Source organism: Sceloporus occidentalis, unplaced genomic scaffold (genome assembly GCF_023333645.1).
Source record: "Sceloporus occidentalis isolate IW3139 unplaced genomic scaffold, rSceOcc1.0.p SCAF_25, whole genome shotgun sequence".
Classification (NCBI taxonomy): Eukaryota; Metazoa; Chordata; class Lepidosauria; order Squamata; family Phrynosomatidae; genus Sceloporus; species Sceloporus occidentalis.
In genome coordinates, this window is record NW_028317005.1 from 7,903,807 (window position 1) to 7,919,494 (window position 15,688).

At 37.1% G+C, this 15,688-nt stretch overlaps 1 protein-coding gene across 1 annotated transcript in view; it reads left to right on the plus strand.

Annotated features, from left to right (window-relative positions):
- LOC149300356 (serine/Arginine-related protein 53-like) overlaps positions 1 to 15,688 on the plus strand; it is a 119,897-nt gene that overhangs the window by 35,892 nt on the left and 68,317 nt on the right. Inside the window, exon 4 of the mRNA XM_089485310.1 lies at positions 4,739 to 4,775. Coding sequence (XP_089341436.1) covers positions 4,739 to 4,775 — 37 coding nt within the window. The remainder of the gene's footprint in view (positions 1 to 4,738; positions 4,776 to 15,688) is intronic.

Sequence of the window (15,688 nt, forward strand, 5' to 3'; positions counted from 1 at the left end):
ATGGTGATAAAAAACATTTTTCTGATAGTGTCCCTTTAGTAGCTGAGCATTCCATGAAGTCCACCCCCTGTCCCAAGCTCTTTAGATCTTTGTTATCTGCCAAATATTTGGCTACAACATTTTCTAGTGCATATCTTCTTCTTGTTGATATTACTATCTGTGCTACCTCAAGTACAAATTGGATGAACAACCCATGTCACTTTTTCAATATTATTACATTAAACCAAGTGGATTTTGATTGATAACCTAATATTCAACTAATGCAAAGCATCCATCACAGCTACTATATTAATTATTTAATATTGCAGTCTAATTCAGAAATCAATATGGCCTATGAACGGAAGGGAAACTCTAGGTTCCCAGAAGACCAAAGCCAGGGAATGATTAAAAAAAGAGAGAGAGACCTACTGTACTTCTGTGTGTTTGCTCGATACAAATCTTTATTCATTTGCCAATAATGTCCTTCTATTTTCCACTTCAGGACCATGTTATCAGTTTTGAGGTCTGTAATTGAATTAGGGCTGCTTTCAGCACAGAGGAAAACTTGCACAAATATTGATAAAGTCATGACAGGGACAACGCGAGACACAGACCACTAAATAACATCCAGGCACCGAAGCCTGCAGTTATCAACTGTGATAGAAAGCCTTTCCTACTTTCAAGTAAATTAGCTTCATTACGGAGGTTACACTGAAAGTTGTCTCACTAAATGCTCAGGACTTAATTTCTGTCTGGATAATAGATGCCTCCATTCCGACTGCCGGCCACTCCTAAGAAAGGAAGGAAGGAAGAAAGAAAGAAAGAAAAACACGCAAACATTGTAGTGAAAGTCTTGTAGGAAAAATTAATGAAATACATTTTTTAGCAATAACAACACTGTCCTTGGGCATCTTAATTCTGTAGCGTTTCAACGTTTTCCCCATGATAGTTCAGTAATACAGTTAATCTAGTGCGGCCCATATCTGGGGGAATGCCATCTGTGTTTTATTTTGCTGGCAGACTGATATAGATATTAAGAAGCTAACAATCGATACGTACATCAACATGATAACTTAGTATTTTTGTTCAGAAATCATTGGCAGGGACATGATTCACCAGTTTGTTAGATGTCCCAAAACACAATTTTTGTCTTATATACCCTCCCAACAAACCAAGACGTACAGTGCCCTCCACTAATGGCACCCTTGGTAAATATGAGCAAAGAAGGCTTTGGAAAATGTTCTTTATTGTTTAACCCTTTGATCTTTTTATCATGGATATTAAACCATTGCTAATACACCACTGGTGTATCAAAAAATATATATTTATGTGTAGCACAATTATTTGCACCCTTTTGGTCAGTGCTACCTCCCTTAGTCTTCTCCTATAATGCCTATGTAAATACATAGCAAGGGACCTGTTCCTCCATTCCTCCATACAGAATCTCTCCAGAGCCTTCAAATTTTGAGGTTGACGCTGGTGGACTCTCCTCTTCAGTTCACTCCACAGGATTTCTATGGGGTTCAAGTCAGGGGACTGGAATGGCCGTGGTAGGACCTTGATTTTATGGCCAGTAAACCATTTTTGTGGTTTTTTTGATGTATGTTTTAGAACGTTGTCCTTCTGGAAGATCCAGTCACAGCCTGTTTTAAGCTTTCTGGCAGAGGCGATCAGGTGTTCATTGAATATCTATTGATATTTGGTAGAGTCTACGATGCCATGTATCTTAACAAAATGTCCAGGTTCTCTGGCTGAAAAAGAGCCCCAAAACATTAAAGAGCCACCATATTTAACCATGGGCATGAGGTACTTTTGAATATGGCCACATCTGGTGTTTACTGCTAGAAAGCTCTAATTTGGTTTCATTTGACCATGGAACCCAATCCCATTGGAAGTTCCAGTAATGCTTGGCAAACTGAAGATGGTTGAGTATGTTTTTGGCTGAGAGTAGAGGCTTTCTTTGTGATGTAGGTGAAGTTGAATTGTAGTTTTGAAGGCTTTCAAGACGCAGTTTACTTCTGCAATTCTCCGGCTGTGATCCTTGGAGACCTTTTGGCCACTTGAACCATCCTCCAAGTGCAATGAGACAATATAGACACACGTCCTCTTCTAGGTTGATTCATAACATTTCCAGTTGAACTTCTCAATTATATTGCCCAGATGGTGGAAATGGCCGTTTTCAATGCTTTTGCTGTTTTCTTATAGCCACTTCCCATTATGTGAAGTTCTTTTGTCGCACATCACAACTATATTCCTTGGTTTTAGCCATTGTAATGAATTGCTGAGGGAATTTTACCTAATATTTATACCCCTGTGAAACAGGAAGTCATGGTTGAACCATCTCCTGTTCCTAGTCAACCAGGTGTACTAAAAATCTAAACTATCAATGGGAATATATTTAAAATATAGTTTACTCATATGTATTCATAGGAGTATTTTTGTGTATTTTTTGGAAGAAAAGATCAAAGTTAAACAGACAAATTTTCTTTGCTCATGTTTACCAAGGGTGCCAATATTGGTGGAGGGCATTGTAGAAGGAACACAAGATAATCTATATAGATATATAGATATATATATATATATATATATATATATATCTATATATATATATTGTGGTAAAGTGTATGGGAGAGTGGTTGATGGGATATATGTCTCACCTGGTTACCTCAGCCAGGCCTGGTAGCAAACCCAGGTGCTCTCAGGTGAGGCTTCCTAAGCTCGTTACTGGGGAGGAGGCCTTAAAAGAAAGGGCTGTTAGGTTTTCAGAGGGAGGGAGACACTGAATGAAGGAGCAGCTACAGCCAGCGCTGCAGCCCACCAGGTATGAGGCTTTACCCCATACAAAACTGGTTGCTTTGCTTTGCGTCAGACCTTAGGCTGCTAGAGAGGTATCCTGCTGTTTAGTTAGAGCCGGACAGGCTTATAGTTTGTTTTATTTACAAGGTGCTCTGTGATTACAACATCTAAATAAACACGCTTTTACGTTGGAAACCTGTGTGAAACTGTCATTGCCGCCCCATGCGTGAGCTGTCCCCTACAATATATATAATTTTAGATGTTCTTTTTGAAGCGAGATGTGGTAAGTTGGGTGAGGTAGAAGCCTTTTTGAAAGTAACAATGTTGTAACAACTCTACTCTGTAGAAATTGAATAAAAAATACAGTAAACGCTGTAAGAGAGTGCGTGTTTTTATCTCCACACACACTGACCAGATGTTATATTAGAAACTATATAAATAAATGGTTTGTTGATGAGACAGCCCATCAAATATTGTTTTATATTTCAAATAAGTAGCTTCTTGAAGACCAAGCACGTTTTTGACTCAAATGTTCGTGAAAATAAACACTCTGAAAACATTAGACAGAATCACAGGCAGCGTTTCCAGTATTACGTGGAGTGTGTAAAACAGGAACGGCTTCAATTCTAAGCTGAGAATGGAAGCATTTGTGCCGCTTCTCACGCAAACATTTATAATGGTCTAATGTTTCCACTCATCCTCACCTTCACAGGTCGGTGAGTGCCATCAGCTCAAAACAGGCTTGATATAGATGTGATGTGACACAATGTTTAGTTGTTGAATGCAGTTTAACAAATCAAGTGCTGGCACTCTATTCAGTAATGATAAGTGTCCCCGATCTCCAAATCTGAGCAACGTTAGTGGGGTCTATGGAACCCTGTCCCGGCTGACATATTTTCTTCTACTCTTTTATTTATTTTAAGTTTAATTCTTCCAGGGTTATGCAAAGTATGTTTAGACAAAACATCAGTTCATAAGGTAAAGTGTGTGAACGTCCGTTGGTCAGTTGGGGCATTTAGTTAAATGTCTGCCATAAGCCTTGTTGCCATGAACCCCTTGATTTTACTGCAGCAAGTAAGATTAAATCCCTCCTTTCATTATTTTAAGCCTAAAAAAAGAATACGTTTTCTGATCACAGACAATAATATTGGCACTATTAAACATTATGCAGCATAAGAACAATTAGTGAATGGTACTCAGAGATTATTGGACGAAGTGACACAGCAGATGGAAATACGTGTTTGGCTGAAATTGTTTTTGTTGTAGTTCTGTAAAACCAAGGGTTTTTTTGTTTTTTTTTTTAGCAAATTGCTTCATTTTTTTTGTTTTCGGTTTGCTTCAAAATAAATAAACTTTCTTAACTAGCAACAGCCTATAGCATTGTCTCTGCGAGATAAATATACCTACCGAAATTGTTGGCAAGTGATGAGCATTAAACTTCCACCCAGCTCACAACCTGTTGCGCGCCTTGGTGTGACATCATATACAGGGGCTTCAGAAGGTCATGAGATGGGTTTGGTGGAGCTATGATAGCAGCCTGCACTGCAAAGGGCAATGTGCCTGATCAGGGAAGATCTTCGGATCTCCCCAACCAGCCCATGATTCCCACTGCACCCAAAAGTTGAACAGCTTTTCTATTGTAGACTTTAGGCTATATACACACACTCAAATAATTATCACCATTTACATTAAGCTTACCAGTGACCATTTTTTTGGTTTAAATGCATTGCTTCCCTGTGAGGGTTTACCTTAAAAATAAATAAATAAATAAACCCATAGGTTTCTTTTTAATTGTATTTTTGACAAGAGATGACAATAACGAGCAGATACATTGATCTCATAAGCCAGCTCCTGCAAATATGATACCAGATCTCTCCTTATTTAAACATTAGGGAGAAAGCTATCTAAATGGTATTGGACAAGACTTTTTCAAGTATTAAGAGTTTTTGTTCTTCTGTTACAGGGGCTCGGTAAACATCAAAACTGGATTAGAACATCTGGTAAGTCCTGCATTTCTCTTGAACGTTTGAATCGTCTTTGATATCTGCATTCCAAATGAACACTTTCCAATGAGCTTTGAATACCTTGAATTGAGAGTCAACCATTTCCCAACGGGTTAGCTTACCATTAATATGTGAAGACACTTACGCTTTCATTTATTTTATCATCTCAAGGGAGTTCTAATTTTTTTTTAAATTACCTTTTTTTTTGATCTAGAGATGAAATAAAATGGAACACAATCCTTGGATTGATGATTGTTTTAATTATCTGCAGGAAATATAAATACAAAATGTTTGGCTGTAGATTTTTGGCATACCAGGATATAAAATGAATGAACATGCCAGACATAGATATCGCATGCATAAATGGGCTATGTTTCAGTTATTTGAATTGTTTGAAAGCTAGACTTGGGTGGATTCTTTCACCTTCCTGCTTTGAGTGTAGATTGACCAATGTTGGGGGGACACTTTAATTCCCTGTACAGCCCCACCAACAAAGAACCCTTATTAAAGTGCTTAAATACGCATTCTTTACCAGTAAGAACTAAGACAATAAATGCACTTACCTTGAAATCAATAGGATTCATTTCTGCTCACGGACACAGGGGTGGTCACATTACACCCACTGTAAATCTTATGCAGGCCGGTACTGGAGCTCAGGTGAGTATATTGTGCATATGCACTGTTAAGACCGATGCGCTGAGGGATGGCAGGGAACTTCTAGATGAATCCTGCAGTTAGGTGGAAAAGTTGGATTTGTGTTAATTGAAGAGTATTGCATCATTTCCCAGACTTTAGGTTTCTACGCTAAAGTTCCAAGAAATATTTATCTCCCGGTGTGGACTTGATGCCTCGGGTCCAGAGAAGGAAGCTAGTGATCAGGGTCAGATCAGGGTGGTCATTGTCAGTCTTTTTTACCGTGCTCACGATGTGTTCCTCCTGGTGGCTGGGTTCAATATAGAACCCAGCGAAAATCCTATTCCTACTCTTTGCTTGGGTCAAAAGCATCCTTGTTTACATACAATAACACAAGTTCACCGTATTTAATGCAGCACATGGAGGCTCTACTGATATATAGTAGCATCCATTTGACCTTTCTATCCCTGTGGTCAAGATGTACCATTGAACCACTTTAAGTGCTATTAAGTAATCTGTCATTAAAAGCCTGTGGTTACCTTTAATGATATCCTTATGATGGTTTGCACATTAAAACTTTGAAAGGCCCTGACATTTATTGACTTAAAAATATTTCATGTGCCTCTGTTTTTTGGGGTTTTTTTTATGCAGATAAAGTTGAGAAAATGTAAAAACGATTTAACAAAAAAGAAATGCTGCTTTTTCCCCCACCTACTTCTCTAAGACCCCCTCGTACAGTATACAGCATTTTTATATGAGAGCCTTGTATATACAAAGAATGCCGACGTAGTCTGATACACCAAACAATACTTTGTCTTTTGGGGGGGGGGGGGGTTGGGCTCTGGAAAAATCAAAAGAACATAAAACAGAAATAAACAGTCACAGTATCACACAAATATCTGGGCAAAAGAACAGATACTTTCTTAATTCTACAATGTATATTTTAAAGAGGCTGCTGTAGTAATATTTAAGATTTATGACTGATAAACCATTATGCGTGATCAAAAAAGTGATTTTTCTTTTCCCGTCATGGAATTTCTGCCAATATCTCTCGCGAAAACCAACGTAAAATAAACTGTGCATCTGGATCTCGACGCCAGTGTCTCAGTTTGAGTAGACGTGCAAGGAGTTCAAGGAAGCGTTGTTTCTCTGTTTATTGTAGTTCGGGCTGTGTTTGTTGTTTTTTGCAGTTTAGACGTATGTGTCAAACACAATGAGAGCATGATGAAATCGGCTTCCTACTTCGGTTATGTTGTAGGGAGTGCTAGAAATTAAAACCGTTTGTCTTCCTTTAGGTTTGCATTACAGGCTAAGGAAATGTGGTTTTGAATCCGTATTTTGACACCTTTATTCAGCTTATTGAAATGTACATGTCGCAATTTGAGCCATTAGCCCAGACCTCTGATGAAGCTCTGAGGAGCGAAACATGTCAGGGGGGCTATTTGTCTGAGTTTTTGATAAGCCCCTGTCACTGGTCATAATTCAATTATTCTTGTTGTTAGGACTGCAGCCATCAACAGTATATATGATTTGATGCTATTAGTGTTATACGATTGTGGTCATATGCCCTCATGTCACAGTGAGGTATACCTTTTACGGTAGGACTGGTGACACTGGTGTTTTTAAACATCTTTTTTTTGGTTATACCTTTTAACAAACACATTAATAAAAGTGATGTTTTAGGGTGGGGTAATAATAAGGGTATTTTTGATCCCGGAACGGGATTGGTTTGTTTTTCGTTGTAACTTACCCTTGTCCCCGCTGGGGCATTAATTTGGAATTGTAGGCTACTAATTAGTTATAACACACAAGAATCCTGCAACACCTTCTACAAATAGCATAATATTACAAATATTGTGGTGTATGTAAGGATCTCATCCTACAAAACAGGGAAACTCCTATAAACTTGTATACCTTGTGTAAAAAGAGTTCTACACAAGCCCTTATAAAAATATATTATTTTATTGTACAAAAGAATATAAAAAATCAAAACATAAATAATATTTCATAATGAAGACAACAGAGGTTTCTAGGAAACTAATCAGAGCATATGGAGGAAATATGGTTATATATATATATATATATATATATATATTTATTATCCTTTATTTATATAGCGCCAACAGTTTACGCAGCGCTTAATATATATATATATGTATATATAAAGTGTCTCAGATGCATGTAAACAGTAAGTAAATCATAAAGTGCTGAATCATTCGAATAATATTGCCAATTGCTCACTATGGAGTGCACCTATTGATATTGTAGACATGTAAAGGACTAATAATTTCAATAAATATATAAATAGTCCGGACAATCAAAAAAGACATCTTAGAAAGTCATCTTGAAAGTGCTGTAGTGCTTACCCATATTAAGCTCCACTTCCCCTACGCCGTTTCGGTTCTCCTTTTTCAAGGGGTCGCTATTATTACCTTGTCGTATAAGGGTATTTATACCCCTCCCTTCAGAAGTTGCGCGCCGAAACCCAAATTGCCACCGATGCTGCGCCTCCGCCCCGTAATTCACTGCCTCGTATCGGACGTCCCACCCCATAGCGCGCGCAGGTCCGAGAGACTATCTCTCGAGCATGCGCACCACGGACGGGGCGCCCGATCGAAGCAGGACCTCATAACGGCCACCGGCGCACTAGGTTTCGGCTCGGAACTTATATAGCCTTTATAACGATCGTGTTATGCCAGAATGACACTTAACTGTGTTACCAGAAGTGATTCTAACCAACAAATATATATAAATATATAGATATAAAGTGTATGTAATAAATAAGTAAAATAAATATTATAAATAAAGTGATGAGTGCATAAATTCATATATTTCCTCATAATTAGTTATGTGGTTTTTGCCACTATCTGAACCGAAGTCTGGTTGATAATTTTAACCCAAGTATTCTCAGAAGTTTTACTCTTTAAAAAATCTATAAACTAAAAAAATGACACAAGCTATATATACTTTTAATTTTAAGTAATTAAATTTAATTTAAGTATGTGTTTATACATGAATGAGACAATATATATACAATGCATTCATAATACAGTTTCGCGATATGTTTTCTCTCCCATGCCACTGGTGTCTTGGCTTTTTCAATGACCTCTACCACGGGAAGCTGGATTGTAGTTGCTCAAGTGGATACCAAATCCCTTTTAATCTATTTTAACATTGAACTGTAATGCTTTGCAAAAATCCCGAGATGGATGACGTTACGCAGATGCTTACTTATACGGCTCTTAACAAGTAAACTTTTCAAGGGTGTTTTTATGTGTAGCTTTTTGTGTGTCGTGAAGTGGCTTTGGCACTTAGTTGAAAGAGAAGCCGTAAAACTTTTCCTTAATGGTCTGTTCTTGATGGCATGGCATTTGAAAACGAGAGTTATTTCTATAACAACGATCCGCGTGTTTGGTAATGTATGTGCAGGATTTCACCTGCTAACACTTGTGGGGAGTGCTATGATGGTATAAGGCTGGGCTGGGGGCGAAAGGGTGATGTATCACGTGGGCATGATTGACGAAGACAAACGATGGGAATTGTGGAAATTAACTCAACTTCCCAGACTAAGAAAATGAAAGTCTGGTCCAGAAGCATGCCTATGAGTCTATTATTATTATTATTATTATCTTTTATTTATATAGCGCCAACAATTTACGCAGCGCTTAATACAATACATATATTCAAGGGTTATGACAAGACAAGAATTAGGTGGAGAGAGTCCTGCTCGTAATCTTGAGTCTAAGGCTAGTACTAGTTCGACCGGTCCATCCCTAACAGCGGCACTTTCACCTCTTGTCTAATACACCATAACATCCTCTACTGTAGATTGTAAGCTCATCTGAGCAACACCCTCTTCCCCTTTTGTTGTTTCTGTAAGTCAAATGACGAAGAAGTCTCTTCTTCAAATGGAATGGATCTCCAGCTGAAAAATACCTGGCCCCAAAAGCTTATGTGATGTATTTTTTATTTAGACAACATAGAAAAATAATTATTTCCATAAAGAATCCATCTTTACTACCAAAATGTAAAATAACTATTTATTCATCGTATGTATTATCATAAGTGCATGTGACGACTGGAGCCATTAATATTTCATGTCTAATAAGGATATTGTCTACAAGGACATTTTGTATTTATTTTCTTTAATTATTACTTTTAGTTGAGGGAAACGTGTAGCATAATCATATGCTAGTTATCAAAACATTAGGCTACTCTTGCATTAATAATGCTTTCTCTTCAAATATTGTAATAGAAATATTGTCATTTTTTTTTATTTTAAACTAATGTATTGTTTAAAATCTGCTGGAGAAGCACCAAAACAATTTGGACTTGCTAAGCATGCAGTGTGATGCTTAAATTAACTGATCATTAATATACGGTAAATGTAAGAAACAGGCATGCAAGTGCAAAATGTATTCTATGATCAGCATTATGTAAAACTTCTGAATTTTTTCAAAATAAGAAAAAAACAAAAACGTGATGAGTATCCTCCAGAAGTGTGTTACTTCACCAGTGACAAGTGATCAAATCAGTGGTGAGCCAGACCATAATATCCTACTAGATCTAATCTGCTTATGAGCCTTCCAGTAGAATGAATGCAAGCAAATTGCTTCTGTGCCCTTTTAAAATGATTATATTAAAATTCATTCTTTCATTCAACTGTACATGTCTATTTAAGACTTGTTTTTTCTCATGGTAAAATTAGAATTAAACTTAAATGGTATGATTGTCCAATTATTGGAATCATTAGTCCACTCTATTGATGTTGTACAGAACAAAAGTCATATATTGTATTTTTTTTTCTGCTTGATTCAAGGGACATTTTCAATTAGCGTATCTGTTGTTTTAAGCCGTCAGTTTGCATCCTTGTCATATATCCCTCTCTCTGATTAATCCAAAAACACAATATTTGCTGCTCCTTTTTTTTGTATGCTGCTCCTTTTTTTTTTTTGTTGCTGCTCCTTTTTTTTTGCCTTCTCAGTTGTACTCTTCTTGCCTTAATTCACCTCGATACTTCCATGCCTAATAACACAATATATACACGAGTTTCTCCGCAAAGACCCCGGATTACGCCGGCGAACAGCTAAAATACTAAAACCTATCGGAAAGAGTGTTATTTTCTTTGGCACCAGCCAAAAGAATTGCGCTTGGAAACGTTGTTCCCCATTGCACCAGTGGTTTGTACGCAATTTCAGTAATTTGATCGTCGCTGATGAAAAGCTGACAAGATTTCCACAGCGCCCCATTAGATAAAAGCAGCGTGAAACCACAGGTTAATCTGCAAACAGATTTTCATGCTTATTACTCTAATGATTCCATCATATTTGATGTTGCAGACAGCGGGCCGTTTCCACAGCGGCAACAGTGTGCTCCATTTTGATCTCTCTACTCATTAAATGATGTAGTAATTTGGCTGACCTCTGACCAGGTGCATATCTTTTCATAATTGCATGTCATTCTGATCGGGAAATTACTTTAGAGAAACCAAAGTATTCATCCCGCTTCTCTTCACGTAAAAAAAAAAAAAAAAAAGAAATAATAAAAAAAATAACAAAAGAAATATTGCATTAATTTTCAAATGATGATATTACATTTAGTGCCCGGGACTCATATATCAAAATCGGAAAAGTGTTCAGTTACTATATGCGCTTAATCTTAATGGTATGTCTGGATGTCAAGGGCATGCAGGAAATTAAATCGGAAAGTGCAGATAGACCTAAGAAGACATTATCTCTTGATGATTGCAGTTTTGATAGGTATTTCAGTGAATTTCATTTTCACAGAATGGTAGAAGATGAGTTAGCCACCAGATTTTCTCATTTTTCTTCCACATGATTTATGTGAGTTGCGTATAAAACTTTTTATGGCGGAGCAGTTACCGAAGATGAGAGGTAAATTAATGCAGTGGGTTTCCATCTCGGCTTCATACACAAATGTCAGAGCTGTGCGTACGTAATGGTTCCCCATCATTATTCAGGGTTGTTTACATTCAAAATATGTAATGAAATCTGTTCAGAATAATGAGGGAAATAAAAGTTTAGAAAATTGTAAAGGTCATGAAGTTTGAGAAATGATGCAATGCTTCCAAAATAACATTTAGGCAATATAAATTACATTATTATGCACCAACTCTGCATTACGGAGACACGAAGATAAAGTGCCCTGAACCGGTGAAATGCTGTGAGCTCTCTCTGAAGGATGATAATGCGTAAAATATTTCTGATTTCGTATTCTGTTTTTTTTTTGTTTTTTTTTTTGGATGCATAAAGGAAAAGAAGTTTATCTTGCCGCCTCGCCGGTAATTCGCAGCTTCTTAAATCTCCATTGTGAAGGATCTGACCACGATGCCACCTTCGTGTAATTTCCAATCGTGCAGACTAATTGATGCCGGTCCGCTGATAAGGCTATCTGTATTTCCCGTTTAGGTTTTATTGGGTCTCGTTACAGATGTGATTTTATTTATATGCTTGTATGAAGAGGATTGTCCCTTACAATCCAATAGCAATTTATGGAGTGCTTGAAGAGTGTCTGAAGGACGCGGCTTGCCCCATGAACTAGTGCGGATGATACATACAGCAGGGGCTCGCGTTAGAGCACAAGTGCTTCAGATGCTCTTTTAGAACTTGTTGACCTCTCAAAAGCACGGTACTAGCCGGACCAAAGAGAACAAGAACCCCATTCAGTGTGTGAACAGACCAGCTCACGTTACTTACCTGATTTACAACAGGTGGACGTAACTTGTTTTATACACTTATATTTGGGTTCAGGGCATGCTCACTTTATCTGTTAATAGTAAATCACTTGCTTTGAGAGTCCACTCCATGAAATACCTTTTCGCCATACAGAGGGGCATTCTTTAACATTTTATAAAGTTTATTGCTTATGGGCTCGCCATCCCATATCTACTACCTGAGGGCTTCTCCTTGTAATTCCCATTAAACATACAAACCCTTGTATTTGCATTGCAAACCACGTGTTTTTTACGGAAATAAATGATCTTTGATATATGAAGCTCTTATAGTCCAAGGAACATGGAGCTACCGAGTAAAACTTGATTTTTTTTTAGCATATGACCCCCCCCCTCCGCAGACTACGGATGTGCGCTGTGGGAGTGGCTTGACTAACCACACCCACTCCCATCAATTCCTGTTTGTTTTTTTATCAAGCCCCAGCATACTTTATGCCAATTTCAGTGATGCCCCACAGCTTTCTGCATTTTATTTTTTTTAAATAATATTTTTACATTTATAAAAAAAAATAAAAAAAAAATTTATTTGGTCTAGAGGATTTTTTATGTGACAATCAGGGTTAAGAAAGACAGATGTTTTCTGTGGTCAAACCAAAGAGCAGTTTATTATCCCTACCAGGGATTCGCTGTGTTTTTTACCCCTCAGGAACTCTGCGGGTTGACAGCAAATGTGTGATTGCGCTCTGTGCTTGTTACATACTGTAATATGGAAATGATTAAAATATACGAGCATGCTACATGTAATAAGTGCATGCTGCCTAATATTTTGCAAGGATGATAAAATAGCATCTATAACTTATTGCTGTAAAGTCAGCGGAATCAAGTGGAGGCAATGAAGCCAAAATCCTGTTTCTCTAAGTCATTACTGTTTGTTGTGATGATTTACTGAACATAAGATTACAAGCTTATCCATATATCCCGGAGACATAAATTACTGGGACTTGCACTCACTTGCGTTTGTCTTCATACTAAAAGCGGCATTATTTTGAAAACCCTGTAAAATAGATTAAAGCTGCAGTCCATCATCAGGAACCCCTTTTAAAATTAAACGTGTTGATGTAAAATAGGAGCAAGTATTGGCACAAGCTGAAAAGATGCAGGGCGGCAGAAATATTAAAGCCAAAGTGTTATCAAGTCTCCCTTTCCCCCTGCTAAATAAACGGACTAAAGAGCAATGGCTTCTTAATGTGACCTCTAGCTCCTGATGCCAGAGACCCTAAAGGTGCTCAGTAAATAAAGCTTCCTATGGACTGTAGATGCCACTCGGCCAACCTGAAGCCAAAGATTGAAGGGTAATAAATGACTCTCTATATGGAGGTAACCAGCAATAAATCTTTATGTTTAGTAATATTTTTGAATGGGTGCCAATAGACCTTGGTGAAAAAGGGATACTCAACGCTCCTGGTGCTCCTGGTTAATCGCTGTAGCTATCCTTTGTGACTCCCGTTTTGCAACTGGAAGGACAGTAGTTGGACTGTGTTTTACATTCTGCGTCAGATCCGTTGAATCATTAATTTATTAAAAACAACTTCTGCCAGTGCCGTGAATGTAATTAAGTTAGGTCCTAAAAGAAGATATGTAATTTCCTTTGCTTTTCTTTTTAATATTATGCATAATATGAATATTAATATATTAATATTAATATTATGCAATCTTAGCTGTATTTACCTGTCATTCATAGTTTTGTTGTTTATTTGTAGTCCTTCACTTTTACTGATTTTTATTTGTTTTTACTGAAGGAGAAATGAGTTGGCATGCTCAAAATGTATCTGAAATACCAGAAAATCCTTGAAAAAACCAAAAGATATTAATTCCCTACATTTAGAAATGTTTGGCTGCTACAAAATGCTAATTTTCCTTCACAGAATATGCATTCTTTCCATATGTCTGGAAGAGGAAGCCAGTAACAGGATTTGCCTGCTTGCAGATAAGTAGCTGTTGACTCTAGCTCTCAAGAACTTAAGGGGTGTTGATATATCAGCAACAAGTGCCTGTTTACATAAGGAAACCACATGCACGACAAGTCTCACTTTAGCCTGTTAATTGCAAAGAAAACATGTCAAGAAGACCTGTGGTCACCGACACATTTAAACGGGCAAATCATGTCGCTTAGCTATCGTGATATATATATATATATATATATATATATATATATATATATATATATATATATTACGACTTATGTTTAAAAAAAAAAAGTTGAATTGTTTTAGGAATGGTGTTTTTTTTTTTGTTTATGTTAAGTTAACTGAATAAATGATGTGGGCCAACTTTCAAGTCATTGTCATCTGAGCACATACAGCCTGATGGACCAAAAAAAAAAGACGAAACCCCCCAAAAACGTCAAAATAAGTTTGAAACTGCTGTAAATATTGTGTAGGTGAAGGGCCAACCAGGGCAACTTGTAAATCTTTATGCCTCATTGTCAATCAGTAAAACTGGTACATCGGCACCCACCGTAGTTTTACTATCCATAGGTTTACCACCCTCACAACACACGGTTGTAATGTTACTGGACAAGTGAAGCAGCTTCCATGGTTTTAAATAAAGAATACTAGCTCTTGGCATTGCTAAACACAGGTGCAATGTCTCAATTTTCAATAAGGTATCATGCCTATGACAAAATACATTGTAGAATTCAATACACTATTAGGTAAAACATATTTTGTTGTTAATGTCCTTTGAATCTGCGTCACAAGGGCCAAAAATGGTAAGTGAGCCACACCATCTGGTACCTGCCCATATGAAACTCTATGAAAACGTGTGTGTGTGTGTGTGTGTGTATATATATATATATATATATATATATTATATATATATATATAGTGATAGAGAAGTGGAAATATCAAGGAGTAAAATTAATCATTAAAACTTCTCAGTTGAGCAAAATTTTTTTCTTTTTTTTTCTTTTCCATTTTCTTTTTATTTTTTTATAGTGCTTCTGGCTTTGATATCATTATTTGTCTTCTGATAACTGTATTCACATCTCCCTACCAGAGATGAGGATAAGATTTAGGTAAGCTTCAGATAAAGTATGTACAGGTTGCAATACATTACACAAAATGAGACATGCGCCATCATACGGCTCTGCAGGCGTTTGAAAGGAACTTTAAAATGGTTTATATGTATATAAATGTAAAAAATAATAGAATATTTTAGTGCGCCCTGCAACAGAAGATTTTTCTTTAGGCTTACAGAGCCTGTAATATTTCAAGGGTCTCTCAAGGCCGATGGAAATTTGTTTTCTTAAGCATTATTTCACATCGTCTTTCTTAGCTAGCAGTTTCCTCAAGTATTAGGCTGGAGGGGTTTTGTAGAACACTTTTCTTTTTATTGATGTTTCTGCAGGTTTGCCTAGAAACCTATTTCATTTACACGTAGGCTGCTTTCCTCCAATGACTGCTAATTGTTTTAGTTATAGAAGTGCTTCAGATCTGTTGCTGTTGTGGGATGTAGTTATCAAGATGAGATTTGCAACACTGACAGTTAAATTTCACGTCGAGCATGTTGGTGTCGTCTTGTACCT